At 52.5% G+C, this 16,513-nt stretch overlaps 6 protein-coding genes across 6 annotated transcripts; 2 read left to right on the top strand and 4 right to left on the bottom strand.

Moving 5' to 3' along the window:
* Window positions 1–630: 630 nt before the first annotated feature.
* CDEST_12979 (Putative FAD-binding domain, FAD/NAD(P)-binding domain superfamily) lies at window positions 631–2,418 on the bottom strand (the record flags this gene model as incomplete). Its single annotated transcript, XM_062929135.1, has 1 exon — window positions 631–2,418. One exon carries the CDS (start codon window positions 2,416–2,418, stop codon window positions 631–633), a length of 1,788 nt encoding a protein of 595 aa, XP_062785186.1.
* Window positions 2,419–3,894: 1,476 nt separating this feature from the next.
* Window positions 3,895–5,659, bottom strand: CDEST_12978 (Putative carboxylesterase, type B, carboxylesterase type B, carboxylesterase type B, active; the record flags this gene model as incomplete). The annotated part of the gene is made up of 2 exons (XM_062929134.1): window positions 3,895–4,915; window positions 4,995–5,659. 2 exons carry the CDS (start codon window positions 5,657–5,659, stop codon window positions 3,895–3,897), a joined length of 1,686 nt encoding a protein of 561 aa, XP_062785185.1.
* A 1,707-nt stretch (window positions 5,660–7,366) lies between these two features.
* CDEST_12977 (uncharacterized protein) lies at window positions 7,367–7,993 on the bottom strand (the record flags this gene model as incomplete). The annotated part of the gene is made up of 3 exons (XM_062929133.1): window positions 7,367–7,434; window positions 7,558–7,716; window positions 7,777–7,993. The coding sequence occupies 3 exons, from the start codon at window positions 7,991–7,993 to the stop codon at window positions 7,367–7,369; spliced, it is 444 nt and encodes a 147-aa protein (XP_062785184.1).
* Window positions 7,994–9,599: 1,606 nt separating this feature from the next.
* CDEST_12976 (uncharacterized protein) lies at window positions 9,600–10,477 on the top strand (the record flags this gene model as incomplete). The annotated part of the gene is made up of 3 exons (XM_062929132.1): window positions 9,600–9,673; window positions 9,706–10,068; window positions 10,124–10,477. 3 exons carry the CDS (start codon window positions 9,600–9,602, stop codon window positions 10,368–10,370), a joined length of 684 nt encoding a protein of 227 aa, XP_062785183.1. The 3' UTR covers window positions 10,371–10,477.
* A 793-nt stretch (window positions 10,478–11,270) lies between these two features.
* On the bottom strand, window positions 11,271–11,900 carry CDEST_12975 (Putative IFI6/IFI27-like domain superfamily protein; the record flags this gene model as incomplete). The annotated part of the gene is made up of 3 exons (XM_062929131.1): window positions 11,271–11,473; window positions 11,542–11,637; window positions 11,708–11,900. The coding sequence occupies 3 exons, from the start codon at window positions 11,898–11,900 to the stop codon at window positions 11,292–11,294; spliced, it is 471 nt and encodes a 156-aa protein (XP_062785182.1). The 3' UTR covers window positions 11,271–11,291.
* A 2,148-nt stretch (window positions 11,901–14,048) lies between these two features.
* CDEST_12974 (Putative dynamin stalk domain, GTPase effector domain-containing protein) lies at window positions 14,049–16,500 on the top strand (the record flags this gene model as incomplete). The annotated part of the gene is made up of 3 exons (XM_062929130.1): window positions 14,049–15,866; window positions 15,921–16,170; window positions 16,235–16,500. 3 exons carry the CDS (start codon window positions 14,049–14,051, stop codon window positions 16,498–16,500), a joined length of 2,334 nt encoding a protein of 777 aa, XP_062785181.1.
* Window positions 16,501–16,513: the final 13 nt, after the last annotated feature.

Raw genomic sequence — 16,513 nt, 5'->3', positions numbered from 1 at the left:
ATCCGGCGGCCCGTCTGGTTGACGGAAGATGCCGGCCAGGCATTGAGAAGCAATCCTAGAAACGGCAAACAATATTAGCAACAAACACAAAAAAAAAGATGGTGTGCCTTGCTTTAAAGTTTCGTTTGGAGCACGGCTTGATGATAATCTCCGACTCTCCCCCCCCTGTCGGATCGATCGGCAATATCCCCGACTTCCTGGAACAAACCTTTCCCACCCAAACTCAAACCCGATAGAGCTACCACCTCGAAGTGGCCTCGTGGCCTCGGCTAGAGTTCGTTCGCTCTGTCACCCTCGGCAGCGGCAGTGGGTGGTCTGTCTACGTACCTGATGATGTCCCAGACGAAATAGACTCGACGTTTCACGAAATCGTAAGGATCATGCTGCGGTAGCTCGGCTGTGGCTCGCATCAACGCGTAACAAACTCTGTTGGAAATCATCTGCCTGGGAATCCGACCGTTCGAGAAAACAAGAGTGCCGAGCTGGGGAGAGAAAACAAAAGTCCATGGTCTAGAACGATACATGGGAATCTGGTCGGCAAGAAAACAAAACAACACAAAACAAAACAATACAAAACAACATCAACAGAGCACTGACTGACTGGATGAAGTGAAACCAACCTCCGCCGGATTAGCTTCTTGCGCGCCGCACTTCACCTCGGTCCAGATACTCCGTGACGGCATCCTCCGCCTGTCCCGGGCTGTCCACATGCAGCAGCACGTGGTGGTCTGGCCTCACAATGATGCCCTTCCCCCCCTTGATCTCGGGAACCGCGTCATACCAAGCTTCGGACAGACCAAGGCCCGCCACATCCATGGCCCAGTCGCAGGATGCGAATACGGAGTTGGCGTGGTGCAGCACGGTGAACCGATCGTAGGGTACGAGGTCCAAAAGGGACGATTGCCGATCACCACCACCACCACCACCATTACCGTCATCAATGACATTGTCATCGTCGCCCCTGATCGTCCCGTGTGGCAGCCTTGACCCGGGACATGCTCGAGGAACGTATCCCGTCGGGTTGTCGAGAAGGGCCCGCATGCCCGACGGGTCGTCGTCGTCATAGACGAATCCGAGCTGGAGGGCCAGCGAGTCAAAGTGTTTGCTCGCTTCCGTCACTGCTTCCGCCGCCGCAGCGGAAACGGCGGGCCGTCGGAGGAATGCATCCATGTCGAGATCCGGCGCTTCTGCCCTCGCTTCCCCGTACTGGACGGCGAGGCCCACCAGCGTGGTGCTGACCGAGTAGAAGGCCGCCTCGCTGGCCTTGGAGTACTCGAGGTTGGCGAGCGCGACGGGCCGGCGCTCGCGGGTGTAGCTGGCGAGGAGATGCGGCGAGTTGCTTTTACCCTTCATCACGGCCGCCAGCTTCCACACCAGGTTATGTGCGTCGGCGATGCCCGTGTTGAGACCCAGGCCACCCTGGGGCGGCAAGCTATGGGCGGCATCCCCCACGAGGAACACGCGGTGGTGCTTCGCGTCGCTGTACGAGCTTGCCACGCTCGGGGCCGTCTCCCAGATGGTACGGAGAACCTCGGAGCACTGCAGACCCGGAAGGCAGGCCTCGACCGGTGGTGGTGGTGGTGCTGCTGCTGCTGCTGACGACACAGGGTCCATGACGGGCGTGACGTGGACGAAGGAGGAATCGAGACGGTGTGCAATGAACTCGCTTGGGTGCTCCGGGTGGAAGCAAAAGTAGAGCATGGCCTCGCGACCTGCTGGAAGCGCCGAGCGCAGACTGCCCTTGTAGACGACCGACTGATACGCGTGGCCCGGTCCCACGGACTGGAACTTGATGCCGCCCATCTTGTCCCGCACTGTCGAGTTGACGCCGTCGGCGCCAATGACGAAGTCGGCCTGGATGCTGCTGCTGTGTCGGCTTGCGTCTGCTTCTGCGTCTGCGTCGCCTCCTCGTCCATTGAGACTGATGCTGTTGCTGCTACACGAGACGACGCAGACGCAGCCAGCCTCCCCCGCTGTATCCGTCTTCATGTCGACTGCATCGACCTGCCAACCCCTCCTGACTTGCACGAGCCCTGTCTCTGTCACCACCTTCTCGAGCAGCCGCTCCAGCTCCGGTTGTGGCCAGTTCAACAGGGGTTCCGGCGTCAGGCTGCGCACCTCGTCGTCCTGGCGTTCGTAGGGGAAGCAGCCAATTTCGGCGTCGGCCAGGCCGTAGACGAGACGTACCGATCCGGCATCTCTGGCCTCGGCTGCGTGTTTCCGAATGTATGCCACGTCCAACCCGGCCTGGCGGAAGATCTCGAGCGTCCTCGGGTTGATCGTGTGGGCTTTGGGGTGCTCCGACACGCCGTGGCGCCTCTCCAGGACGACGCACTCGATCTTCTGCCGGGCGAGGAGGTAGGCCGTGAACAAGCCAACCGGCCCTGCGCCTGCAATGACGACACGCGTCTTTTCCATCGTGTTCGGCGCGACTCGGTTATACAGTGTACCGATCGCAATGATTTCGTTATTTGTCCCTCCAAAGACAGGGACGTTGTAGTAGTGTGTGAAGCTAGGTAGTTAGTTTCCCAACGATAACTTGCACAAAACCCCCTTCGGCTATTCGGACAACAGAGCTCGCATCTGCGCTTTGACGATCGACAGTTCAGAAAAGCCTTGAGACTTCTAAGGTCGATGTGGTTGAGGTGCCGGCCAACGTGTGAGCACGGAACCATAGCGGCATGAAGTGATGAAGCGGGTCGAACAGATAGATATACCCATTAACGTTACCAACGGACTATCATGCAGGCCAAGAAAAATCCAAGCCCGGAGATCCGCGCGCAGCGTAAGTTGGTCCGCTGGAAAGCTTAAAAGAACGACAAAATTAAGGCCTACGGCACTCCGAGGGGCGCGGACTAGTTAGACGATTAGGTGGTCACTACACTTACTCCTTTAGCAGGCCTGCTTTCCTTTCTGTTAATCCCATCTCATAACGGTCAACATCTGACTATTGCGGAGGTCCGTTATGCATCGAGCCGGCCCCGAGCTCAGAACCTAGAATTTTGAGGTATTGGTTGATAGTAGTGGCCTATGAATCTGCGGTGTTCAAGGCCGGCAGAGGGAAGTACACTGGTGCCAAGCAACGAGGCGGGGCTGGATCTGCAAGAGGCTCAACCGGTGCCGCAAGAGATCACGCCTTACTATGTTTGGTGTGATTCCGCAGCGGTTGAGACTGTTAGGTATTTCCAAACTGCGAGTCGACAGCGGTAAGTGGAAACGCACTGTTGGGCCGGTTGCAGGCCGGGTCGACCATCGTGGACGAGTGACCACACCAGACTAGGCACAAGAGGATCTTGGACGGGTCGGCGTTTTCGCGCCAGAACAGGTCGATTCCCTCGCCAACGTCGGTCAGGTTGGTGTGTGGACGCCCTCGGCTCGAAGAGTGAGAGCAGGAAGTTGGCAAAGTCGGCCTCCTCGCCGCCTCGTTTAGCACAGGCAAGCTGAGGCAGTTAAGATATATGCTACCTATTCTTTCAACTGCTTCGTTAACCAGAGCGGTGGGTGAGGGAGTTTCCACTACATTCACAAGTGTTGGTTACATAGGGGAACAATCTCGTGGTCGGATTGCTTCAATAAATTTGCACACTTTGACTATTGATCACATTCATCAGCGCTTCAAGCTGCAAAAACTCTATACCAGGATGGAAACAAGTTGTTGATCACATGGCTTCACTTGGGAAGCTGCAAGTAGAGTGCGCGGACATGGTGCTGATTTTGGATGGCCATGATGTGTAACTAGGTAAGAAGTTGGAAAGTGAACAGAAACTTCTGGCGGCATTTTCAGTATGACACAGGACCAATGGGATCAAGTTCTTCAAGACTGACTAGTCTATCCACTGCCACCATCTCTGCTCTCCCATCGAGAATCCAGCTGGGCATCCAACACAGCAAGCCTCAGGCTTTCCAGGCACTAGCGGTGCGTCTGTAATACTCGTATGATTGGGCCCGGAACGTGTCTGGAATAATGACGTTGCTCCCGTTGAGGTACTGCAGCATAGCCGGGTTCTCTGGTGTGTATCGCGGCCACGCGCCAACGTAAGGCATGTTTCCCGGCGGCGAGCTGCCTTCCTTGCCGTTGGGGTCAAGGTGGTTAACAAAGTTGACGTAGTAATAAGACTGGGTTCTCTCCGTCACCTCTTGTCTCGTCCCTTCGGAGAAGATGCCGTACAGATCCACGCCGTGCGCGTTCCCGAACCACGGCGTCGAGTACGATGACACCAGGAAAGACCACGATGGCCTTTCGCGAGACGTGAGCTGGAGCTGCATCCGGCGGTTGAAGATGAAGAAGCTGTCCCCAGCCACCGACGCGAGTAGCTTGTACATGGGATACAGTTGGTTCTCAGTGCCCGTGTTGTACGGTGAGCCTGCGGCGGGGTCAAGGGAGTAGGTGTCAACGAAGCCGGCTATGAGAGACCGCGAGACGTCTGGGAGCGCCGTAGTGAAGTAATCGACGAGCTGGTCGACTGTGGTGACGTTCGTCTGCCACTGGGAGAAGAAGGCTCCCTCATCCTGGGTGTTGCCGTTGATGAAGGAGACGTTGGCATACGCGCCTGATTGAAACGCAAGGTCGCTCGAGACAGGGAGGAAGTCGTCACTGTCGTCCGGGCGTGGACGATAGGATCCATCGAGACCCCGGTACGACAGGGGCCCTGGGTTGGCCGTCCCGGCGCTTACTATGTCGGCAGTGCTCAGTTCCCGCAGACAATCGAGAGTATTGGTGGCATTGCGGCATGAGGCTGCGTCGACAACCCTATCGTAGATGCCCTGAGGCTTGACTGCGTCGATGTCCAAGAGCGGGTGAGGTGCGCCAGAGCTCTGAATTGCTCCTCGGAACAGAGGCTTGCCGTTCCATGTGTGGTTTCCGCGGTTGATGATGGTCTGGTACACCACCGAGTGTGCCCCAGCCGACTCGCCCCTGAATGGTTTAAACGTAAGCAGCAATCCTCCAAGGAGCTGGATGATTCCTCAGACACCAATACTAGGTGCTCACTCACATGATGGTCACTCTATCAGGATCGCCCCCAAACTGGGCAATGTTCTCCTGAACCCACTGCAGCGCCAGCCTCTGGTCTCTCAGTCCGGCATTCGAAGATCCTTCTGCCTTGATCTCGCTGCCGGGTAGGAAACCCAACACACCGACACGGTAATTCGGCGCGACGTAAATCACTGGCTGGCCCATGTCCACCGAGAACCCAACAAACTTGTCTCCGGTATATTGCTGAGTTGCGCCGTTCATGAAACCCCCGCCGTAGCTCCAGAAGAACACGGGTAACTTGGACTCCGCGGTGGTGTTAGTGGGCCTCACGACGTCGACGGTAAGACAGTCTTCCGTCTCGTTCTGCACGGGCCCGTTGAACGGGAAGTCGAGTGCCTGGACGGACATGGTGGCCGGGTTATTGGCGTATTCGCTCAGGTCTATTGGCGTCTGCACGCAGGCCGGGGCGAAGGCCGGGCTCACGTGGGTGCCGAAGGAAGCCTGGAGCGGCACCGGAGGCTTGAAGCGGTTGGGGCCGATAGGCGGCTCCGCGTAGGGGATAGCGAGGAAGCGCTCCGTACGAGGTGTTTGTTGACCGACTACGGTACCGTGTTTCAACTCGACGGAGATGGCTGTTGCAGATGATGATGCCACAAGGCTGAGAAGCAGAAGATCCTGACGCATCTTCGCAACCAGGGGTGTTTCGTATGAATCTTTCAAGGTATCGCGAGTTTTTGCCGATGGTAGATGAGGCAAGTGTGCGGGTTGATGAGGACTGCGAACAAATGTGGTCGAAGCCATTCTTATGTACCGTTGTCTTCCGCAGTAACTCGAGCCTCGTCCCTACAATACTCCCACGGCCTTCGATATTCTCGGTTCTCCGTATCACCAGCCCAGTGGTACAAAATTCCAGCCATGCCCCTTTTCCACGACCGTCGACATGACTTGTGCCCCATCTTCCGAGCAGAATCGTCCTCCTGTGGATCGACATCCCACCGGCATAATATTTCGAAACAGGTAAACCTCAGCCCGCTTAACAATCATTTCGTGCCGCAGTGATGACCACCTTGCATCGGCATGTTTCTCCTTCCGACACCAGGCAAGACACCCCTTGGCGCGTCAACATTCGTAGAGAAATGACGTTGATTTCGTAACCTTGGGTGTAAGTCAGGTGTTCTGATAACACGGTCAACTCTCACTCCTTTTTGCTACCTTGCACTGAAGGTGACTGTGTTGCAGCAGTTGACCTGAAATCAATTCTTGTGAACCCTGCATACTTGGATCGAGTATTGTGCTACTCAAACACAATATTGTCTATAGCTATGTGCTTGACCATTTCACTGTCGGGGGGTTTGCGGTGTTCTCGTGGGGTGTTGTTTCACAGTGACGTGTCAAGACTTTATGAACTTTTCAAGATAAAGTTTCAAAGCCTTAGCTTAGGTAGAGACAGCCTTGAGGGTTCTGTAGTCCGTTATCGATAAAATAACCCACAAGAAGAAGCAACTCGCTTGCAGTAGTGGCACGTTCTGCCTTTGTGTATCCTTATTAAGCGGCAAACTTGAAGGTACAGTTTAGCTAGGCCTTTCTGACCGTTGTTGTCGCTCTCTTCGGCCTTATTCGGCCTTACGCAGAAAAGCGAGCCTTGGCATGCTTTCGGTAGGATTGTCAAGGCGGAGGCGAGCGTATATATTTCATTGCTGTGGATCGCGGACGGAGACTCGCGTCCCTCGGGGAACCGGAGGTCGGCCATCCGGAACCAAAAAAGAGCCGTCGTTTTCGTGCGCCGATTATCGGTCTGCGCAAGCGCCCGATCACCGATCTTATCAAACAGTAAACATCCTCATGTAGGTGGAGTCATTAGTATCTGTATTCGCTGAATGGATCTATCGCCACATCTCTATGTAATTTAACATAATCTCCAAGTTATGACTTTCTTGTAAAAGCTTAACTTGTGTAGATCGAGGCTTAATGCAACAACGAACCTTCTGATCATTAGAAAGCGGGTTTAGAAAACACTCCCCTCTGTAAGTAACTCCTTGTCCATTAACTTATCCCCTCGTCTAACGTGTCCCAATGATTCTTCAACATCTTCTCAAGTAGATTCCGACACTTTGACCGATCAAACCGATTCTCGTCGGGCCAACCACATTTCCTACAGATTTCCTGAGCTTTCTACATTCGTGAGATCAGCAAAAAGGCCCCCAACAACCACCAGCCAACTTAAAAATGTACATGAACCCAGTGCCGTTGTTCCGATCCAAAGTCCTCCACCCGACAGATTTTCCAGTCTCTCCCGGGCATGCGCATCGGTATCGGAATCACCGCGAGTGAGATCAGACTCTCTCTGGGTTCTGTGAAGTACTCTACAGCCGGTCGTGGCTTATCCGTCCGTCAGGGCTCGTCCTCGGGTATATCCTCGTCCGGCACATGTGTGTACGCATCATGAGGAGTGACCTCGCCTTGAGCGAGCGCATTCAATCAGCCTCAGGTAATCCCCACGAAGCCTCATCATCATTACCGGTGCGGTTGTTGAGCAGCCACCACACAGCTAAGCCCCCGTCCGCCTGCCCTGAAAAGGCGACGATTCCCTCTGGAATCTTCTCGCCTTTCAAGCACAAGTGGCTGCTTGGTTCCGAATTCTCCTTCGGGTTCTAAGAAGGGATACGAGTCTTTCAGGTAGCTGATGCTCTGCGTGGATGGGTAGACCGGCTTGTTGCTCTCCACGTATGGCAAGTGGCGTACTGTTTTTGACGACTCCATCAGTTTTGATCAAAAATGAAGAGAGATCGAGATATACTCACATATTTCAACTACCCTCTCATTGAACCCGAGGATCCGGAACTTCTCAAGGGGAAGTTCGTCGTCGCTCCATCCGCTCTCAGGGGGGCTCTTTATGCACTCGAATCTGAACGAGACCATTCTCGAAAGCAACTCGAAACACTGCTTGATACTTTCAATCACGGCATCATGGCCGTAAAGAGGATCAGATGGAACCGAAATGGGCGTGTGTGTCGACATTGGGGCGGTTTCTGACTGCGGTTGTTGTAAAAGTGGAACCATGAAGATAAGTGTGAGTTGAGGAGACTAGGGGTGCTTGAATACTTTATCTATGTAGGTACCCCACCGCTAACTGACAACAAGACGCCAGTCTATGCTTCAGGTTGGCTAAATCGTAAAACTGAAGGATACTCAAGCATGGAGCTTGACTACCGCAAGCGACAGATATCATTGTCAGACTCGTGGTCGAACGAGTTGAGGACTTGAGTTGGTAGTAGTATATTCAAGCTAAAAGGCTGCTGGGTTGCCTAGGAGAATTGTTTAGTATTAGTAACCTAAGAATTTGCAGTGTCGAGGCTGACAGAGGAAGGACGCTGGTGCTGAGTAATGAGGCGGACTGGATGTGGAAGATGCTTAACCTGTGCGTGCCCAAAGAGATTATGTATCATTAAGCTCGTATACTTAGCTGGAATCAAGCGGCGGCGAAGACTTTCAGGTACCTCTAAACTGCTCCCAGTCGCAGCACAAGCCAATGATGCGCGACTTGTTGACTGGTGTCGGTTGTCTGTCGAGCTGTTTCGCTGCAGCAGATTGGTTATGGACCAATGGAATGACCCTACTAGTGAGCGCGGAGGGGAGAGATGGACTGATTGTGCGATGTGCAAAAAGGGTTAGAAATGAGCCCGGATGAGCAGCAGGGGTGTTTAGGCGCCTCAGAAGAATCCAATCAGCATTTCCCAAGACCGACCTCTCCCCCCCTCCTCCTCCTCCTCCTCCTCCTCCTCCCTACCCCTCCTTCAGCCATTAATCACGTGATCACGCGTGTTCTTGGCGACGGTTGACCGCGTCTTCCTGCTGCCCAGGCTCATCCTCGAGCAGCAGCGTCCAGTCTATAAAAGGAACCGTTTGCCCTCCTGCAAGATTGATTTCCATTTGGCTGCCACTGCCTTCTCACCTTGCTCCGATCACGCTTTTGGCTACAGTTATTCAGCTGCACTTTGATAAGATTACATATCGTTTTCTTCCGCTTTACGAAGTATAAGCAATATCGACGAACAGTTCCGCAACTGCCCTCCCAAGCCTCCAGCTTCCCGTTACATCGAAAACGCAATGCCTAACACGAATCCCCCACGAGAGCACGTTGACCAAGATGCTACTAGCGAGCAAGAGAACCCTGTAATCCACGATTCTCCGCACAATGACGACGGCTTTTTTGCCGAGCCGTGGTTGACAGATTGGGCGGCCGGCCATGTTCTTCCGTGAGTTGTATACCTCGCTTCCTCAAACTCCAAGGGAGGGCGGTGTTACAAGATATAAGTGAAGAAAAACTTCAATATGCGCTACCTTCTATCGACAGATAAATACCAAAGGAGACGGCCGAGCATTCCTAAGTGCTGTAAGGCTCGAGCCAACTGCCCCTGACGTCTTGCCGTCCACGAGACGACAAACACCGTAGATCGCGTCCAGTCTTAGGTGACTGTCGTACAGGGTACGAATGAGCTGAGAAGGATGGCGTGTTGCATCATGCAATAAGAGCAAAAAAATAACAGGGGCAGTAAGGTAGGTTGGTGGCCTTTTCTTCGCGATGAGGAATAGGCCACACGCAGCTCTCGCCTTAAGAAAGGCGATGGTCTCCTCCTTGCTCGGCGATTCCCCGCTTAAGGTCGACGCGATCCCCACCAGCGAGAATAGCTTTGTTCCGTACGGGAGCGTTCTCAAATCACTGACTGTAGATATGCAAGGCCAAGCGGCGGCACATGTGACTTGAATTACAACAACTCGAGTAACTTCTTTCCAGAAGCGGGTCGAGCTTCGATGGACGCAGGGTGCAGCATAGTCAACATTCTTCATCATCAAACTGTCAATCCTTCAGGGATCCAGGTCGGCAGTCGGGACAGCACCGGCGTTTCATTGCAGCCAGAGAATCCCAAGCCTCCACAAGACACCACGCCTTACCTAGGGGAGCCCTTTGGCGACACATTCTTTACACCCGATGATTTGGGCGCGACTGGCTTTGCCCATCACCAAGGCGCGCCAATCGGTGCATACTCTGATATGATCGGAGCCGAGAGCGAAGATGAATTCCAACTTTCTCAGTCTGTCCTTATGCCCCGTCTCTAAGACGTAAGTAATATGCTAACATGCCTATAGTGACACCATGGTTGAGCTGGCAGATTTAAATGACTTTTGGTTCAAGCAAGACGGAAAGGAATTTCGTTGTAACATATGTGAAACGACCCTTCCAAGACTTGATAATCTCAAACGCCATCTGAGAAAGGCTAGGAAGTGTAAGACAGCATGGGAGCGTCTGGACGAAGCTGCAAAGAGGAGTATCTTGTGCACAATCTTTTTAGGAATAGGTGATCGGTCGAGGGGAAGACGGATACTGGTGACATAGTATTGCCTCGATGGACTTTTTCGGGAGGTAAAGGGATGCGATGCAGAGTTTGAGTGGTGATAGATCGTGAAGCGAGGTGGAGAATTAAAGTAAGCTTGAACTGTGACGGTCTCGTTAAAATTTAGTTGGGAAATCGGCAGAAAACTTGGACCCTCCGTCTTGTATTCCCCTAGATCATTTTCCACTTCCTTTGCCAAAAACTGTCGATTCGCAAGTCAACACTAATTTGCTCTTTAAGCAAACCTCAACGGCCTTCGTACGGTTTTTATTCTCGATGTCTGCCCCAAAGGTCCTTTCCTCGTGATAGACCGACACGCGCTTCTGTTCTCTCCAGCCACATAGAGAGTGTCATATCTATGATCTGCCTATCCAGCCTTCCATCGCTTTCATTGTATGCTGCGCCTTGGAAACTAGTATTTCTTGACACACTGGACCAAATTTACGGAGCCCAACCCTGATCCAGCAGTGGATTCCAGCATTGATCTGAGCAGGTCAGCTTGTGACCACACCAAAGTTCATTTTGTTCCATGCCAAACTTGAACTATAAGCCTTTGCAAATTATTTCAAGATCGCTTGTCTTGTGAACATTTTTCTTTACAAGCTGCAATGGGCATTGCAGCACTTTCAACCGAGCAAGAATGAATGGTACAGACGAGGCTATGTAGTTGTCAAGGCACTATGGAGAAAGGAGAGAGTGTTGACGCGCTCAGGGACCGTGTTACCATCTCCACAGCTTCCAAGGTGAAATATCTCTAGGAAGGGCAATTATGACAGTCCTTGATCGAGACACAGGACGAGTTTTCCAAGGGCTTGTGAAGAAGACTTGCTGGGTAGCCGAAGCCTAATTGACTCGGCAGGATTCTGAATGACGATACCAATCCTTAGAGCTTGACGCATCAAAGTTATCAAGACCGTTTGCCCTCACCGAGCCGCTCCAAAGGCCCAAGCAGTGCCCGTGACCAATGTAGCAACAAGACCAGCAATGCCAACAGCCCAGGGCATCATTATTCCCAGCATTCCCATGCTCGTCAGTGTCGCGAATAATCCACTCGCCGGGGTGAAGCCACTATACATAGATGACTGGAAAGCAGCAGCGAGTGTGCCTAGAGTTTCCGCGCGTTAGCGAACTCTAAACTTAGCTTCACACCACGATAAAAAGCCAAACACAAACCTGCACCAACTCCAGCAGGGCCAAAGCCCAAACCCAAGATGATAATACACACAATCGTGAATGTGATAGCCCATGTGATGATGTAAATCTTAACCTCTTCAAAGCATCCGTCGTTAGCTTATCGATTTCGAGGGTACTCGGTGTTTGGGGTTACAGAGGGACGTACGCGGTTGAGAAATCCAATCCACAAAAAGACTCCACAAGTGATGAAGCCAAGTTCCGAGGCTTCCACCACACTGGCTACTTCCCATGAAAGAATACATTAGTAGGTGGCGACTGAATAACTGGATACTGTCACTGTCAGACCCGCAACCTAGCGCGAAGCGGGCAGTAACAGCTTGTAGGTCAGGAATAAACATTGTGTAGTGTGAACAAGGCTTGAAAACTTGGGAACATCACACCGGTTATGATTCAAGCCTACTTGGGCTGATCACTACTTATCGAAAAACATGGAGTCGCCCTAGTGTCTACACATAAACCCTTGTCCTGGTTACAGAGCCTGGATGGAGGCTACTGTGCATGGTGGTTCGTATTCCACAGCTGTTTTTCCAACCGGTAGATGTGATAACCGAGGTGGCGCTGGCTATTCGCATGCAAAACAGTTTGAAATAGTGCACATACATGCAGGCTCTTGGTTTGAGTGTTGACCATGCTGCGGGCTTGCAGCCGGTGAAGGGTTTGCTTTTACGCTGGTTCGTCGATGGCAGATAAGTGGCTAGTTGTTGTCCAATTTTGCCAGCAAAGCACGTTTGGCATGCCCTCCTCCTTTCACTCCCAGCCAATTAACTAACTTCGGAAAAGCAGGCAGCAGCAGCAGCGGATGCAGTTGGTTGCCCACAAGCGTATTCATAGCTGCCGCCCAGTTGTTGGCGCAGTACGCAACCCTGCGGCGATGCGGCCCTTCCCCTCCCCTCCCCTAACGTATGTGCGAACTGGAATTAGGCCCAAACAAACAATGACATCCACTTCACATTGTCATCATAAGTGCTACGACCTAATCAGAACTTGCGTCGTGGTCACGTTGTTGAACTACCAAGGTCTTTCTATACAAGACATGCGCGCTCTCATCTCCAAAGGCTCTTCGGTGTCCAGCTGCTTGCGTTGGACGCGTTTACAAAATGTTGTATGTATGATGCATTAAAACGGCGCGTTGATACAAGGCTGTTCTGACAACGCCACTTACTACTAACGACGCTGTCATTAGCTGTAAGGATGCCTGGTCCTGCTTCAAGGTGGACTACAGTGGCTTTGGCCAGCAGGCTGCGCATGCCGCAACGACGTGGGGAGCGTCTCGGTGACGGACACTCTGCATCATAGGTGCATTCATCGGCTGAAAGTTCACACGCTGGATAGGGAGGGTTGTAAGCGAGTGGCTGCCAAGGCATTCACGTTGTTGCTGGAACCAACATCCGTGCAGAAAGCTGGATAACCCGCTGCGCGTCAGCGTTGTCATCACCCGCAGGGGAAACTTTTCGAAGCGTCCGGCAGGCGCTTAAGAGTGTGTCATTGCTGATTCACACGCCATATGCAAAGGTGATTGCCGCACTAATACCAAGCAGCGTCTGGTCGAGGTGGATGGAAAACGTACGTTTATCAGTCCAATAAGATGGAGCCCTTTGCATAAGCCAGTCAGCGGCAGAGCATGTGCGATAATGGAGACACACGAACGAGTCGGATCAACGGCCTTGGTCACAGCGGTTGCGTTTTCCTGCGACCTTTGCAGGGCCATTGCAAGCCTGTCCAGGGATCGGCCGTCCCGTTCTGGTATCAAGCCGAAAGCGCCCAGGAACCGATTTCATGCATGAGAACGAGCAAGCTGTCAGTCCGAGACTCGGTTGGTGCACAGCAAGACGATGCCTGCAAGATTCGTCCACAAGTATGCGATTAGTCGGCCACCGACCTTCGGGCCTTGCGGCCCCGGCCAACGGCCAGGTCTCGCCTACTGCTACACCAACCAGGTAAGGACCGTCCATCTTCTCAGCGGTCAACAGGCATAGTACGAGACTGAGAACCCTTGGCGGAGCATGTCTGATGATTTGGGAGGCATGGAGCAAGTCCGTATGGACGTGGAAGCCAAGCGGTAAACAGAAACTTGGCGCCGCACACAGTAATTATTACTCACAGGAAAATACGCATAAGCAAGCATAGTCAAGGACCTTGGTTGGGTGGCATCGCACTCAATAGGTCGCACAACATCAATAATAGGCTGTTGCCTGCAGTGGCCTTGACGATCTTTCTGCCTCATGCGTCAAGAATGTAAGCCCAACGTTTCGTGTCAGTCGAGAAATCGAGAAATGTACCCTCTAAGCCCTGGACCGAAGAAGCAAGGAAACCACTTGATGAGCTCCGGTATGCCGGAGCCGGCTGGTCTTCTTATCATATTTACGTACATTCATCATTACAAGTCACTCCAATGTCTACGTTGATAAAAGGTTAGCTTTAGATCTCTCAAGCTCCAACGCAGAATCAGAAAACGTTTCACATCCGCGGTTGTGACACCCAACATCATGTATCCCATTTTGTTAGAATCCGGAGAGCATCGCGACCTACTCGACAACATCGACAAGCTGCGCTCTCAAGGCATCAGCAGATATGTTGACTTGCCGGAGATCATTGTCTGCGGCGAGCAGTCTGCCGGAAAGAGCTCGGTGTTAGAGGCCATTTCAGGCATGTCTTTTCCCACCAAAGACAACCTCTGCACACGTTTCGCGACAGAGCTCGTCCTTCGTCGGGACGCCAACGCGGGAATCAGGATTGCAATCATACCTGCACCCGAAAGAACTGCGGCGGAGATTGAGCAGATCTCCAACTTCAGACCTCAGGTTGACATCAACGAACACTTCCTTGGTCAAGTCGTCGAGGATGCGAAATCTGCGATGGGATTGTCGGACAAAAGGGTCTTCACCACCGATATCCTCCACATTGAGATACGCGGGCCCTCTCAGCCTCATCTTACAATGGTCGACCTTCCAGGACTCTTCAGGGCCGGCAATCAGGACCAGTCGCTCGAAGACGCTACAATCGTCAGGGAAATGGTGTGCAAATATATGGCGAGACCAAGAAGCATCATCCTGGCTGTCGTGTCGGCGAAGAGCGACTTTGCACTTCAAGAGGTCACCGAGCTCGCCCGCAAGATTGATCCCCGAGGAATCCGTACGTTGGGTCTTGTCACCAAACCGGACACCTTGGACGCTGGATCAGACAGCGAGGCAGCATACCTTAAACTTGTCCAGAATGAGGACGTGAAGTTTCGGCTCGGTTGGCACGTCCTGAAAAATCGCAATTTTCAGATGAGAGATGCCTCCGCGGAAGATCGCGATAAGGCCGAGGAGGCCTTCTTCAGCTCCGGGATCTGGGCATCTATTGCCCCACGAATTCTTGGGATCAAGTCACTCAAACCCCGGCTGAGCAATGTGTTGAAGAACCAAATTCTGCTCCAACTCCCAAGCCTGTTACGCGACATTGAACGCAACCTTGAGGAGTGTCGCCAGAGACTGAAGCAGATCGGTCCATCACGGAAGACTATCAAGGAGCAGCGCCAGTACCTGCTGAGGACGAGTCAGGAGTTTTCGACCTTGATGAAAGCTGCAGCAGACGGAAACTACAGCCATGCTTTCTTTGGGAGCGCGCTTGACGAAGATGGATACAAGAGGCGTCTACGAGCAGTTGTACAAAACACGTTGACGGCTTTTGCGGCGGACATGGACAAGAATGGTCGGAGTAGAGTCATCGCGAAGCATGCTTCTCAGGATGGTCCTACCGGTGCAAAGGAGCTAAGCCGGCTCGCATACATTGAGGAGGTGAAAATTCTCATGAGGCGTAGCAGAGGTTGCGAGCTCCCAGGCACATACAACCCGATGATCATCAGCGAATTGTTCGCTCAACAGTGCCGTCCTTGGTGGCAGCTTGCAACAAAAGCAAAGGACGCTGTTCTGCAAGCAGTGCGACATGAGACGCGCACCATTCTCACCTACGTGGCCAACGCCGAAACAATCGAATTGCTCATGCGCTTTGTCGGCAAGACTTTGGACAGTCTTGAGACTGGACTCGACAAAAAGATGAGCGAGTTGATCAAACCACACACCGACGGCCATCCAATAACTTTCAATCACTACTTGACCGATAACGTGCAAAAGGCACAAGCTGCTAGGCGCCGGGTGAAAATGGAGAACGCCCTAAAGGACTTGTTTGGACCTGATTACGAAAACAAAGAGTATTCCGTGATGCCAACAACGATTCTGACGCACTTACTAGACCAAACGGAAGTGAACATGGAAGTCTATGCCTGTGAGAACGCCATCGACTACATGGAAGCCTATTACAAGGTAAGTAAGCACATCTTCTGTGCGAGCTATTTCTCCATGCTAATATTTGTGCAGGTCGCATTGAAGAGATTCATCGATGATGTAAGCGTTCTGGCCGTTGAGATCTGTTTGATTCAGTTCCTGCCAGATATGTTTACTCCGAACATCGTCTATGACATGACCGATGATCAAGTTCAACAGCTTGCCGCGGAAAGCCAAGAGCTAATGGAAGAGCGGGCACAATGTCTTGAGAGACAGGAGGTTCTTGAGGTTGGACTTCAGACGTTGAGATTTCTCAGCAGACATAACATGGTAGTAGAGTCAGGTAAGACCGCACGCTCTGCCAAGTTCACGCATTTGCTTCCAGTGTACTAAAAACTTCTTGATAGATGCTTTGGGAGAAGTTGATCTTGATGAAAACACGACTTTGACGGAACCAGGAAAGTCTGAAGTTGATTCAGGGCATTCGACGCAAGCGGCACCTTCGGTAGCTGGCTCAGAGTCTTTAGGAATTTGTGTTACGCCCGAGCCGGCGGTAGCGGTTGCTTATGAGCAGGCCGAGGATAAATGGGCTTTCAAAATGACCCCGAAGGAAGAACGTGAGGATCCATGGGGTTTTACTTTCCAGAAGAAATCCAAGAAAGGAAAACATTAATTGCAATTGTTGG

Source organism: Colletotrichum destructivum, chromosome 8 (assembly GCF_034447905.1).
Source record: "Colletotrichum destructivum chromosome 8, complete sequence".
NCBI classification, from domain to species: domain Eukaryota; kingdom Fungi; phylum Ascomycota; class Sordariomycetes; order Glomerellales; family Glomerellaceae; genus Colletotrichum; species Colletotrichum destructivum.
The sequence above is the reverse complement of the archived record's forward strand: the minus strand, read 5'-3'. Positions and strand labels throughout refer to the sequence as shown.